Raw genomic sequence first — 13394 nt, forward strand, 5'->3', positions numbered from 1 at the left:
ATCGAAGTGATGGGCTTGTTGCCCTGTGCTTTCAGCCTTGCATAATGCTGCCCTTAGGGTTTCAGCTTTTAATGTGGGGGCAAATACTTGCTGATAATCCAATCCCTTCCTTTGGCTGAACCCTCTGGCCACTAACCTGGCCTTTCGTTGCACTGCTCCATTTGCGTCTCTCTTTAACCTGTAGGTCCACCTACAAGAGATAATGTTTCGGTTGGCCGGCCTTGGCACTTCTGAAAATACTCTGTTCTTCAGCAAGGAATTATATTCCTTCTGCATTGCTGCAAACCATGCCTGCCTCTCTGTGCTATCTAGCTCCAGCACCTCCTCGTAAGGTTCAGGGGTGCTGACCTGATTCGCACTTGGGAACCCGTATCTAGCAGGAGGAATGCCCTTTGTGGCTCTAGCCGACACCCGTGGCCCTGTGCCAGGATTCGGCTCACCTCCTTCTGTCCCACTGCGTGCCAGCTCCTGGGCTGGAGGTCTGGGCTGTGTTCCAGTACTCTTATCAGCACTTGGCAGCATTCCCAGGTCTCTTTCCGTTGAATGTAATCTTGCCCAGCTGGACTGCTCATTAAATCCAGCGGACCTGCTAAAGGTTAGCTTCGCCCGTTTATCACAAAAGCGATATGACTTGGTTTCTGGCTGGTAGCCCAGAAAAGTTAGGCTCACTGCCCGGTCACCTCCTTTCCTTCTATTCTTCAGTGGAATATTCACCCAGGCTTGTGTCCCAAAGATTCTCAGAAATTTCAAATCTGGATACCTGTTATACAGCAACCTATAGGGCAAATTATTTACAGGTTTACACCAAACACGATTATGCACAAAAACAGCACAGTACATGGCTTCGGCCCAATAGCAAATTGGCAACCTTGCATCTTCAAGCATGCTGTACATTAACGTCTGCAACACAGCTCCTGTGCGCTCCGCTAGCCCATTTTCTTGGGGCGTGGCTGGGTTCATTAAACGGTGGGCAATGCCCTTGTTCTCCAGCCAACATTTCAATTCATTTGATAAGAATTCCCCCCCTCTGTCGGTCTGAATAGCCTGGAGGTTTACACCTAATTGCCTCTCAACTGCTTTGACCCATTTTATAAATGTTTTGTACACTTCAGATTTCTGTACCATAGCAAAGACCCAAGAGTACCTCGTATGGTCGTCTGTGGCCACTAAGCAGTACCTCCTCCCCGACAGACTTTTTGGCAATGGGCCAATCACGTCTAAGTGAACTAGCTCTAGGGCATGCTTACTTTCTCTTGTGCTTTCCTTAGAAACAGCACATGCCCTGCTTTTGGTCTTCTTGCAGACCTGACAATCCAAGTAACATTTGCAAGGTTTCACTTTTAGACTTGGTACCAACTCCAGGGTTTTTTTCAACGCTCTAAACCCGCAGTGCCCCAGTCTCCGGTGCAGTAAATGTATACACTTATTGTGTACAGGCTCATTTGACACCTGTGCCACCTGGGCACATTCATTCTGGACCACATATATTTTACCTTCTCTTTTTCCAGTTACAAGCACCTTTCCCCCACCTCCCAGGATTTTACAGCAGGTCCTTTCAAACCTCACCTGGTATCCCTGGTCAATTAGCGTGCTAACACTTAGCAGGTTTGACTGTAGTGTGGGTACACATAACACATTTTGCAAAGTGCAATTTAACACAGGAAACTTCACATTGCCTGAGCAAGTAGCATTGGCAGTGGTCCCGTTAGCTAATCTAACATGCCTGTGTTCAGGAATGTCAATACTGTTCAACAGCTCCTTCTTGCAGCAGAGATGGCTCGTTGCCCCAGAGTCTAAAATCCAGGCAGACCCTGTGCTCTCTACTGCAGACGTGACCAACCGGGCTCCTTCCTCACACGGGCTGGTGGTCCTCCGCTCTCGCTGCCTCCATCCACGCTTCTTCCCCCTCTCTGGGCAAGCTCGAAGCAGGTGCTGTGACGACCCACAGCCATAGCAGCGTCGGACTGCCATTGCAGTCGGCTCCTCTTTCTCAGCCTTTGGACGTCTGCCAGCAGCAAAAGCTGGCTCACTCTTGGCTGTCTTCCCGGACGAGCCGATAGCCGCACGCTCCTGGGCCGACACCCCCGGACAGCTCACTGCCGCAATCCTCTCTTGGAAATCAAGCAGGTGGGCACAGACGTACTCCATTGTCAGGGTCGCTACGTCCACTGTCTCCAGGGAAGTTATCAAGGGAGTAAACTCAGGCGGCAATGATGACAGTAAAATGTAAACTCTGTCATCGGGAGCTACAGTCTTGCCTCTGGCCTCAAGCTCAACGAAACAGTCCGTTAGCTTCTTGATGTGGTCTTTCACACACCCTCCAGCTGGCATAACGGTGCGAAACATTTTCCTAGTCAAGGCCATAAGGGAGCCGGCAGTGGTACTAACATGAACCCCACTGAGCGCGTCCCAGGCAGCCTTGGGAGTGTCCTTCCCACGCACATATACTAGCTGGTCATCTCCTATAGCCAGCACGATGTTTGCCAGTGCCTTATCGGCTAACACAGTCTCGGCAGGAGTTAACGCTGCAGGTGGATTACTCACAAACAGCCATTGCCCTTCACGCTTGAGGTAGTGTTCCATTCTCAGGCTCCACACCGCGTAGTTGGCTGAGTTAAGCTTCTCAACGGCCACTGCAAGCTGCTGCTGAGCCATGATGCCGACTCCTCCACACAGCTGGCTGCCGTCGTCCCTCTGGCTCTCAAAACGAGATAGCTGGTGCTTCTTTGTCTTTCAACCGGCGTTCCTCGCCTCCGGCTCTTTCCAAACTCTCGGCCAGCTCAACTCTCACGGTGCTCCTCCGCGTAGCGGAAGCGTGCTGGGCCCATAACCCTGTCGGTGCGGGAGTTAGCAGAGTGAGCTTGGTGACCTGCCCGACACAGGGCTCCAGGAAAGAAATCAGCCAGACACCTGCAACTAGTGCCAAAATAGTGTATTTACAGATATATACAATAAGTGCTCACTAGTGCAGTCCAATATCTTACTTCAACAGACAAAATGCTCCGCCTACACACCAACTCTCAGAGAGAGACCTGTGTTTTCCACACACAGTCTTCTTATAGTTCTACCAGCCAATCCTGGCTGTGCACTGTCATGCTGACTCAGCAGGTTTCTTCTCTTGGCTTCTGCCGGCTCAAACCGGCCTGCTGATAAGGTCATTGTGACCTAGCATGCCTGCTAGATCACCAGCTGTCAAAGCATAGCTGTCAGACTGGGTTTACATAGATTCATTACACCAACACAGCCCTCCTGGTCATTGCAGAGCCTCCCCTCTCTCCTCCCTTGTACCTCCCATCCCCTAAGGGAGCCTATTTAACCTCTGACCCAACTCCACTCATGTGTGCTTCTAGCAGTATCCCAGTTCCGCTGTCTAGATCCATCCCCAATTCTGGCCACAGTATTGGGTCCATTTCCCCCGTCCTCTTTTGTCGCCATTGGAGCCTTCCTTGAAGACTACGATAGTTAATGTTACCCTGTGTGTCTACCCTTTATGTCCCCCTATCGATCTATCTATATTTCTAGGACTGTATGTGTGATTGGATGTGTATTTTTATCTTGTATGGAAGACTATATTTTTCTTAATAAATTATAATTGGTTTTACTAAATTAGAGTCCCTAATATTTTAAGCATCACTCTCTGGTTGGTTGAGTCTTGTATACATTGGTAAAAGATCCCTAGTGAGCCACGTGCCCACCTAACTAATTCCCCAACCTCTTTTTGAGAGCATTTTGGCTAACATTTTAGTTTTTTAAAAAATGATTAATTAAGTTTTCCTGTGTTTATATGTCAGGGACTTGGCATAACATTTTATGGCATGCATGGCCCAGCACAACAAGGTGATGTTTAGGTCAGATCTGGCCTCATAACAAATAAGTTCGACACCTCTGGGTGAAGCAGTTTAATGATTTCTCCTTGTGTGGGCTCTTTGATGACTTTGAAGATGGCCACAATGATGGAATCTCTTCCTACACTCTCAGCATTCAGAAGGTTTCTCCCTTGTGTGCATTCTTTGGTGCTTCTGAAGACAGCCTTTCAGTATGAATCTCTTCCCACACTCTGAGCATTCAAAAGACTTCTTCCCTGTGTGGGTTCTTAGATGTTCTTGAAGATTGTTACTCCGACTGAATCTCCTACCACACTCTGAGCATTCAAAAGGCTTCTCCCCTGTGTGAGTTATTAGATGGCTTTTAAGACCGCTATTGTGACTGAATCTCTTCCCACACTCTAAGCATTCAAAAGGCTTCTCTCCTGTGTGGGTTCTTAGATGTTCTTGAAGATTGCCTTTCCGACTGAATCTCTTTCCACACTCGGAACATTCAAAAGGCTTCTCCCCAGTGTGGGTTCTTAGATGTGTTTTAAGATGGCCACTCCGACTGAATTTCTTCCCACACTCGGAACATTCAAAAAACTTCTCCCCTGTGTGGGTTCTTAGATGTTCTTGAAACTTGCTACTCTGACTAAATCTCTTCCCACACTCTGAGCATTCAAAAGGCTTCTTCCTTGTGTGGGTTCTTAGATGACTTTTAAGACAACTATTTTGACTGAATCTCTTCCCACACTCTGAGCATTCAAAAGGCTTCTCCCCTGTGTGGGTTCTTAGATGGCTTTTAAGATTGCCACTCCAATTGAATCTCTTCCCACACTCTGAGCATTCAAAAGGCTTCTCCCCTGTGTGGGTTCTTAGATGTTCTTGAAGACTGCCATTCTGACTGAATCTCCTCCCACACTCTGAGCATTCATATGGCTTCTCCCCTGTGTGGGTTCTTAGATGCCTTTGAAGATCGCCACTGAATCTCTTCCCACACTCTGAGCATTCAAATGGCTTCTCCCCTGTGTGGGTTCTTAGATGTTCTTGAAGATTGCCTTTATGACTGAATCTTTTCCCACACTCTGAACATTCCAAAGGCTTTTCCCCTGTGTGAATTCTTTCGTGCAGAAACAGCTGTGATCTGTATCTGAAGTTCTTTCTGCATTGGAAGCATTTATATGCCGTCGTTGTAGACTGCTTTGGAAAACGGCTATTACGTTTTCCTCCCTCAGAGAACGCCATTCCAGTCTCTGAGTTAATCCTTTCGTGTCGAACAAGGTCTAATTTCTCTGGGTAGCTCTTCCAACAGTCTGAGCAGTTGTAAGATTTCTCTCCAGTATGTATTCTTTGATGTCTACGGAGCTCTCCTCTGCAAGTCATGATCTTTGCACACTTCAGCCGTTGATGGGTCTCCTCTCCACTATGCATTCGTATGTGGTCATTATACTGGGATTCATCTGAGAAGTTCATTCCACAAGCCAAGCACTTGTATGATTCCTTCACCATGCATATTAGTTCTTGGAAATCTTCCCCTTGGCAAGGAATTGGTTGACCCCTCTTCTTGGCATTTTGGCTTTTCTTTCTCTTAGGTCTGCCTTGATTTTGGAAGTTGCCTCTCAAGTGTTCATTCTTAGCTTCATCTGGCAATAGAGGATGCAGTTCCTCACCCTTCTCATTCCTCTGATCGTCCCCGGCTGGAATAAAGAAAATTATCCTGTTAGAGCCCACCCAAGGAGGTCTGATCAGCACCCGAATTTCCATCCACACTCCAAATATTCCAGTGGCTTTTTCCTGCTGTATACAGAAGTGTATGATAATATACAATTTAAACGTATATTAAACCTCCTGGATGAAAAATGATTGCTTTAGTCTCCCCATCTATGTGACTTCTTTGATGTGAAGTAAGGGCTCTTTTCACACTGAAATCTTTCTACTATACAAACAATTACATAATTTCTCTCTTGAGTGAACTGGTGCTTACAAAATGAGGGTCTTTGCAAAGCCCATGCTTTCATTTTCCCTGGAGTGGATTCTCTGGTTAGGATGGAGGCCTTTGTTCCTTCTCTTTTCGAATGACTTTTCTTCTTGGCCTTGGATATTATGGAAACCCCGTGCTTGGCTAGGAATGGGCTTCTCCCTTCTCTTACCTGTGTGGCTTCCCTCCTGCCTCTGTGGTCCGTCTCCATCTCCCAAGTTTCCTTTGGCATCATCATTGTTGACTTTGTCCAAACGGAACCCCTGGAATCCCCCAGCTGTCTCCTCTACACCTGCTGCTGGAATAAGGGAAAGAGGTTCAATCAGCACCCAGGCAAGGAGCCAAGCCAACAGTCAGGCACAGCTCAAGAATGGGGCTGCATTTCTTTTATGAGATCTGCTTCCCTCCCAAACTGAGAAACTGGTTAAGTCTTATCTCCTGCCGGGCCCTTCTGAAGAGCTGTTCTTATCTTCTGCCCACGTCTCCTCTCCCTAGACAACCCATATGTATTTGAAGGGAAAAAATGGCAAAAAATAATTCCCCTACTTTTCCCTGGAGACCAAGCCTTATGAGGAAAGGCTGAGGGACCTGGAGAAGAGAAGGCTGAAGGGGGGAGGGGACATGATTGCTCTCTTGAGGTATTTGAAGGACTGTCACTTAAAGGAGGGCAGGGAGCTGTTCCTGTTGGCAGCAGAGAAGAGGACTCGCAGTCATGGGTTTAAACTAAGGGTGGGTAGGTACTGGTTGGATATTAGGAAACCCTTTTTTACAGTAGGAGTTGTTCAAAAGTGGATTTGGCTCCCTAGGGAGGTGGCGAGTTCCCCTCATGAGCAGTCTTTAAGCAGTGGCTGGACAAACACTTTTTAGGGATGTTATAGACCAGGGGTGGCCAACGTTAGCTCTCCAGATGTTTTTTGCCTACAGCTCCCATCAGCCCCAGCGAGCATGGCCAATGGCTGGGGCTGATGGAAGTTGTAGGCAGAAAAACATCTGGAGAGTTACCGTTGGCCACCCCTGTTCTAGACTGATCCTGCATTGAGCAGGGGGTTGGACTAGATAGTCTGGATGGCCCCTTCGAACACTGTGAAGCTCTTTCAATTGTCTGCTCCTGACAATTAATTACAAGAAGTTATCAAGATACCTCTCCTTGGCAAGGAATGGGCTTCTCCCTCCTCTTACCTGTGTGGCTTCCCTCCTGCCTCTGTGGTCTGTCTCCATCTCTGAAGTTTCCTTCAGCATCTTCATTCTTGGCTTTTCCCAAAGGGAACTCCTGGAATTCCCCAGCTGTCTGCTCTACACCTGCTGCTGGAATAAAGGAAGAGTTTCAATCAGCACCCAGGCAAAGAGCCAAGACATCAGTCAGGCACTGCTGAGGAACGGGGGTGTATTTCTTTTATCAAGATCTTTTTCTCTTCTGAATTTAGAGTCCGGTCACATCTTATCCCTGCCAGGCCCTTCTGCAGAGGTGTTTTTATATCCTGACTCTCTCTCCTTTCTCCAGACTTCCCATATATATACTTTAAGGGGAAAAGTGTCAAAGAATTGTTTCCTCACCCTATTTCCATATGACTTCCCATGCAGCCCCAGTTTCCACCTGAGTTGCCGTGCAGCTCTTGATATTCTGTGCTTGACGGTTACATACAAGAAGTTATGAGTTTCCTTGCAATTGTGAACAGATTTGAGTTTCCTTGCAACAGTTATGAGTTTCCTTGCAACTGTGAAGCCTCTCCCAGATACATGTTTCACCAGGGGACAGGGGCGGGGAGGAAGAGAAGTCAGGCACTCATCACATGAACCCCACAGTTTAAAGGAGGACTCCCACTGTTTTTGGAAGGGTGCCATTTGTTAGGAGGGCAGGTAACGAACACTGAGAAAACCCACCCTGCAGTGCAGAGACACCTTTCTCAAGCTCAGAGCCACTGTCTTGCTATTTCTGAGCCATTCTCTACACCTTACCTGGGCTTATCTATTATTTAATGCACAGCCATGTCTGAATCATGCAGACATTTCTGCTTTTTGCAGCGGCAGAGTCAGCCTGTCCCTCCAGAAAGAAGCACAACTTATTGTCAGCAATAGCCAGAAGACTGGCTTATTAGGCCTCAAGGTCATTAACTTCTTACAGTAAAGTAAGGCCCTCTGGAACCCCATCCCGGAGGAACCTGCAGTATCAAAAATTCCAGATAAGACTCCAGAAGTGTCTCTCCTGTTCCATCCTCTCAAAACACTTGCAACCAGGGATTTTATTTGTAGCCAGAACTCTTTTGCATATTAGGCTGCACCGCCCTGATGTAGCCAATCCTCCTGGAGCTTACAGTAGGCCCTGTAAGAAAAGCCCTCCAGGCTCCAGGAGGATTGGCTACATCAGGGGTGTGTGGCCTAATATACAAAGGAGCTCCTGCTACAAAGAAAGCCCTGCTTGCAGCCAGAGTTCCCTGTAAGCTGCACGAGGGTGCGTTGGCACAGAAGTTTTCAGCAGGCCCCTCACAGGTTTCTGTTCTCTGCTCAGAAACCATGGGGGATGGGGGCACCTCCTTTTGAGGCCCATAGAACTGGACTCCCTGGTCCAAAACTTGGGAAGGTTCTTGAGGGAAGGCACCAGCAGCTGTGCTGCAAATTTGACAGCTCCATCAGAGCCCCAGATACCCCCAGAAAGATTCTCCAGTTTGTAAGGTTAGGCAGGATTGTGACAGGGATTGTTCCTCCTCTGTTATACTTGACCTGTGATGCTGGTTGTCATATTTCACTTTTAAAAAACAACAATGAAGTAGATTCCAAGAGCTTCTCCCACCACCAAGAGCCAGTATCTTTTCTAAGGCTCAGCACAGGGAAGATCTAATAATGGGTAGACCTATTCCCCAGAGGGCAGGTCTACTAATATACTGGTAATGGACAGGTAGACCTGGTCTCCAGAGGCCAGACCTACCAATATAGTGGACAATGACTGGTAGACCTGGTCTCCGGAGGCTAGATCTACCATGACGGTGAAAAGAGTTGGATAGACCCAGGGCCATTTTTGAGCAGGAACGCACAGGAATGCAGTTCCGGCTAGCTTGGTGTCAACAGGGTGTAGCCTGATATGCAAATGAGATCCTGCTGGGCTTTTTCTACAAAAAAAATCCTATGTGAAACGTTTTCACGGCAGACTTTTTACGGGGTGGTTTGCCATTGCCTTCCCCAGTCATCTACATTTTCCCCCCAGCAAGCTGGGTACTCATTTTACCTGCCTCATCTATGTGAAATGTGAAACATATATACTTTAAAGAACAAATTCCAGATAAGACCCCAAAAGTGTCTGTCCCATCCTCTCAAAACACTTGCAACTAAAACACTTTTTCTGTAGAAGGAACTCCTTTGCATATTAGGCCATACACCCCTGATGTAGCCAATTCTCCTGGAGCTTACAGTAGGCCCTGTAACTTCCCTGGACTGTGGACTGAGAGACAGGATCCGGCTGCCACTCCAAAGTGCAATTTGCAACACGGGGGCTCCATCTAGAGATTTCTGTGAAGAGTAGCTCAGTCAGAGTCCGTAATCTGAGGTACATACCTTGTAAATGAGCGAAAACATCTTCTAGAAAATTATTGGGAAAAACATTCAGTTTCCTGGGTACTTGAATTAATATTTCATTGCAGCAAGGGAAGGACCTTTTCCGTCCCATGAAGAAAAAAACTGCAGATTTATACCTTGCCCTTCTCTCTGAATGAGAGACTCAAAGTGGCTTACAAGCTCCCATATCTTCTGCCCCTCACAACAGACACTCTGTGAGGTGGGTGGGGCTGAGAGAGCTTTCACAGCAGCTGCCCTTTCAAGGACAGCTCTGCAAGAGCTTTGGCTAACCCAAGGCCATTCCACCGGCTGTAAGTGGAGGATTGGGGAATCAAACCCGGTTCTCTCAGATAAGAGTCCGCACACTTAACTACTACACCAAACTGAACGCTGGTGGACCAAAGCACTTTCTGAAGGACCTGATACCACTAAGTCTTTGGTAAGTTCTTGCTTTATCACCAATATCCAATGCTCCACAAATCCATTAGATTGTGCATGGGAAGGACAGCTATGTTGCACCGTGAGGGTCGTCAGAGCAGCGACTGCCTTAAATCCTGCTGAAGCAAAACTGGGACTCCTGTCTGCCAACTCCTCTGGACAATGATCCATATAAATTTGGACAGAGAAGTTACACTGACTAGGCAGTATTTATAGCCACATGCCAGAGGCAGGGGATCCATGTCCATGTTAAGAATCTCAAAAGGCAATGAAGTAGTGAAATCTCAAATGATAAAATGGGCAATTAATGTAAATAAAGAAATAAAGATGGAATCTTGGGAATGTCTGTGGAAGAATTCTGTAAAACTCGCAACATGTCATAGCATTAAAGAAAACTGTTTTAAGATGATGTATAGATGGTATATGAATCCAAAAAAATTAGCAAAGATGAACAAGATGCCAGATAGGTGTTGGAAATGTAAAAAGCACGAAGGTTCTTTCTACCATATGTGGTGGACTTGTGAAAGGGCTAAAATGTTTTGGCAGATGATTCAGCAAGAGATTTCTAAGATTTTGGGATATGAATTCAATAAAGTGGCAGAGACTTTTCTGCTGGGATTACAAATGGAAAAATTTCCAAAAGAAGATAGAACTTTAATTTGGTATTTGCTCTCAGCTGCTAGGACATTGTATGCGCAGCTGTGGAAGCAAGAAAAAACACCAGAGAAATGGGATTGGATTACAAAAGTTATGTCATGGAGTGAAATGGACAAATTAACAAGAAAACTAAGAGACTATGATTTGGAACTTTTTAAGTTGGAGTGGAAGAAATTCAGAAGATACGTAGAAAAAGAGTGGAAAATAAAAGGACATTGGACAATCTTTGATAATGATTAAGGTTTTTAAAATAAGAATATAACTTTGGGGGGGGGTTGTTTTTTTTTTAATAGGTAAGGGTACCTTTAATATTTGCTTTTGTTAAGTAAATAACACTGGCGGGGGTCAAGTAACGGGGGGAGGGATGGGGGAAAAGTAAGATATGGGGTAGAAAGGTTTTTCTTTTATTTTAAGCTTTTATAAGTTGTAGATATAGTACTGCTACCATATGTTACTAATAAAAATTGTTTATAACTAAAGAATCTCAAAAGGCTGAGTGTCTTCGGGAAGGGCGCCTGGGTGAAGGTTCGGCTATAGTTGAAGGATTTACCAACAAAGCAGATTTGCAGCTATCAACAGAGTGGGCGACATGTTTAGCCAGGCTGGTCCACCAAAGTTTACCATGGAGCGCACTTAGTGATGCAAACACTGGACATTATTATTATATCAGCCACTGCATCATCCATCCAAACTGGAAGTCAAGCTGAGCATTCCTCGGTCTGCTAAAAGCGAGCATTGTAGGGCTAAACAGTCCAGTGATGCAAAGAGTGGGCATTATTACATCACCCCTGCATCATGCAGGAAACCAGAGGTCAAACTCAGCAGCCCTCACTGTGTTCCAAGCCAGCCAGAGGGCCACAAAGTTCAGTGATGCAAACATTGGGCATGATCAGATCACCCACTAAGTGTTGCAGCACAGTGGCCCCTAACTTTTTTTGGCCCCAAGGCTGGCCTGCCCACCACGTCCCCAAAACTGGCAGGGTGGGGGCACCAAATTCAGCCTCCCCTTCCTGAGCGCCTCCTCCCCCCTCTGTTTTCATAATTTTAAGGGTTGGGAAGGGGCAGTGAAGCACCTCCCAGGCTCTTTAAAGGCCGACGCCCCCCTGCTGATCAGCTGATTTTCCGGGAAAACTGCCCAGTTTCTGTCAGAGATCTCTCCATGCCAACTAAGAGGGTGTCTGCTCTGGGAGGGGAAGGGAAGGGAAAGGAGATTCTAAGTTGCTCTGAGACTCCAAGTGAAGGGCAGAGTATAAATCCAATCTCTCCTTCTTCTAATGCCTAGTTCTCAAGGCCAACCCGGTCACCCAGCAGCCTTGGTTCTACTGCCTTGCTGCACATGTGTCTCTCAGCACAAATACCTGGGCTTTTTCAGCACAGGGGCTGATTCAGGCCATCTCTATGGGAAACTCAGAAATGATCGGCAAGCTGGCTGTCTGGAAGCCAGCTCGAGCAGTTTACCTCCCCTCAGTTCCTTGGTCGCTTTCAGAAATGTCAGTAATTGTTTCGAGCTTCTGTTTTTAAGTATCGATGATAAACCTGAACCTTTTGGCAGATGATTTCAGACTTTCCCTTGTGTCATTCTTATGTGACACGATTCGTACTGACAGCAGGTATGGTATACTATTTAGAGCAGGGATGTCATCCATGTGGCCTGGGGGCTGCATCAGGCCCAGAGGGCTTCTATCAATCCCCGGAGCAACTGGTTGTTGTCTGCTTCCTTCTCCCTCTCTTGTTTCCTTCTGCATCACAGCTTGCTTTGCAAGGTTTCCTGAACCACATAGGAGCTACAGAGCAAAGCCTCTATTTTCTCCTTTTGCTGAGGTTCCTCCCTTGGGAAGGAGGGAGAGCTTGCTTTGCCAGGTTTTCTCAATCACACAGCAGAAGAAGAAAACTGCAGATTTATATCCTGCCCTTCTCTCTGAATCAGAGACCCAGAGCTGCTTACAATCCTCTATATCAGGGGTGTCAAACATACAGGTTGGGTGCCGAATCCGGCCCCCGGATTTCTCCCTATCAGGCCTCTGAGCAACTGGCTGTCATCTGCTTCCTTCTCCCTATATCTTGCTTCCTTCTGCATAACAGCTTGCTTGCAAGGCTTGCTCAATTGCACAGGAGCTGCAGAGCAAAACCTCTATTTTCTCCATTGGCTGAAGTTCCTCCCTTGAGGAGGAATAGCTTGCTTTGCCAGGCTCACTCAATTGCACAGCAGCACTACTGAGCCAAGCCTCTCTTCCTTCTATTGGCCTGGGGAAGGAAGGAAAGAGCCAGAGCTTCCTTTGCCTAGTTGCATTGATCCCATGGAAGAAATAAAGAAAGCATCTTTAAGACCAATAAGTGCTAACGTTTTAAGCATGTTTTAAGTTTTTTAAATAATATATGTGTGTTTGTCTGTGTTCTTAATATCTCTGCTACCTAAGCTTATATAGGTACACACATGGCCCAACTCGACCAAGCTCGGCACAACCCATCATGACCTGGCCCAACAAGGTCTCACTTATGTCAGATCTGGCCCTCACAACAAATGAGTTCGACACCCCTGTTCTATATCTCCTCCCCTCCCCCCCCACAACAGACACTTTGTGAGGTGGGTGGTGCTGAGAGGACTCTCACAGAAGCTGCACTTTCAAGGACAACTTTGCAAGAGCTACGCGTGACCCAAGGCCATTCCAGCAGGAGCATGTGGAGGAGTGGGGAATCAAACCCGGTTCTCCCAAATAAGAGTTCGCAGACTTAACCACTACTGAGCCCTAGTGAAGTGGTGAGCTCCCCTTCATGAACAGTCTTTAAGCAGCGGCTGGACGAACACTTTTTAGGGATGCTCTAGGCTGATCCTGCATTGAGCAGGGGTTTGGACTAGATAGCCTGGATTGCCCCTTTAAACGCTGTGAAGCTCTTTTGATAGTCTGCTCCTGACAATTAAAACACAAGAAGGTATCAAGATACCTCTTCCTTGGCAAGGAAAGGGCTTC

At 46.8% G+C, this 13394-nt stretch overlaps 1 protein-coding gene across 1 annotated transcript in view; it reads right to left on the reverse strand.

Moving 5' to 3' along the window:
- Nucleotides 1-3884: 3884 nt before the first annotated feature.
- The window catches only part of LOC132571056 (zinc finger protein 135-like), a 33557-nt gene continuing 24047 nt past the window's right edge, over nt 3885-13394 (reverse strand). The window contains exons 7-9 of the mRNA XM_060237693.1: nt 6964-7089; nt 5957-6082; nt 3885-5503 (exon numbers count right to left, since the gene is read on the reverse strand). Of these exons, the coding sequence (XP_060093676.1) occupies nt 3975-5503; nt 5957-6082; nt 6964-7089 (1781 nt within the window). The 3' untranslated portion in view covers nt 3885-3974. The remainder of the gene's footprint in view (nt 5504-5956; nt 6083-6963; nt 7090-13394) is intronic.

This window comes from Heteronotia binoei, chromosome 5 (genome assembly GCF_032191835.1).
Source record: "Heteronotia binoei isolate CCM8104 ecotype False Entrance Well chromosome 5, APGP_CSIRO_Hbin_v1, whole genome shotgun sequence".
NCBI lineage: Eukaryota > Metazoa > Chordata > Lepidosauria > Squamata > Gekkonidae > Heteronotia > Heteronotia binoei.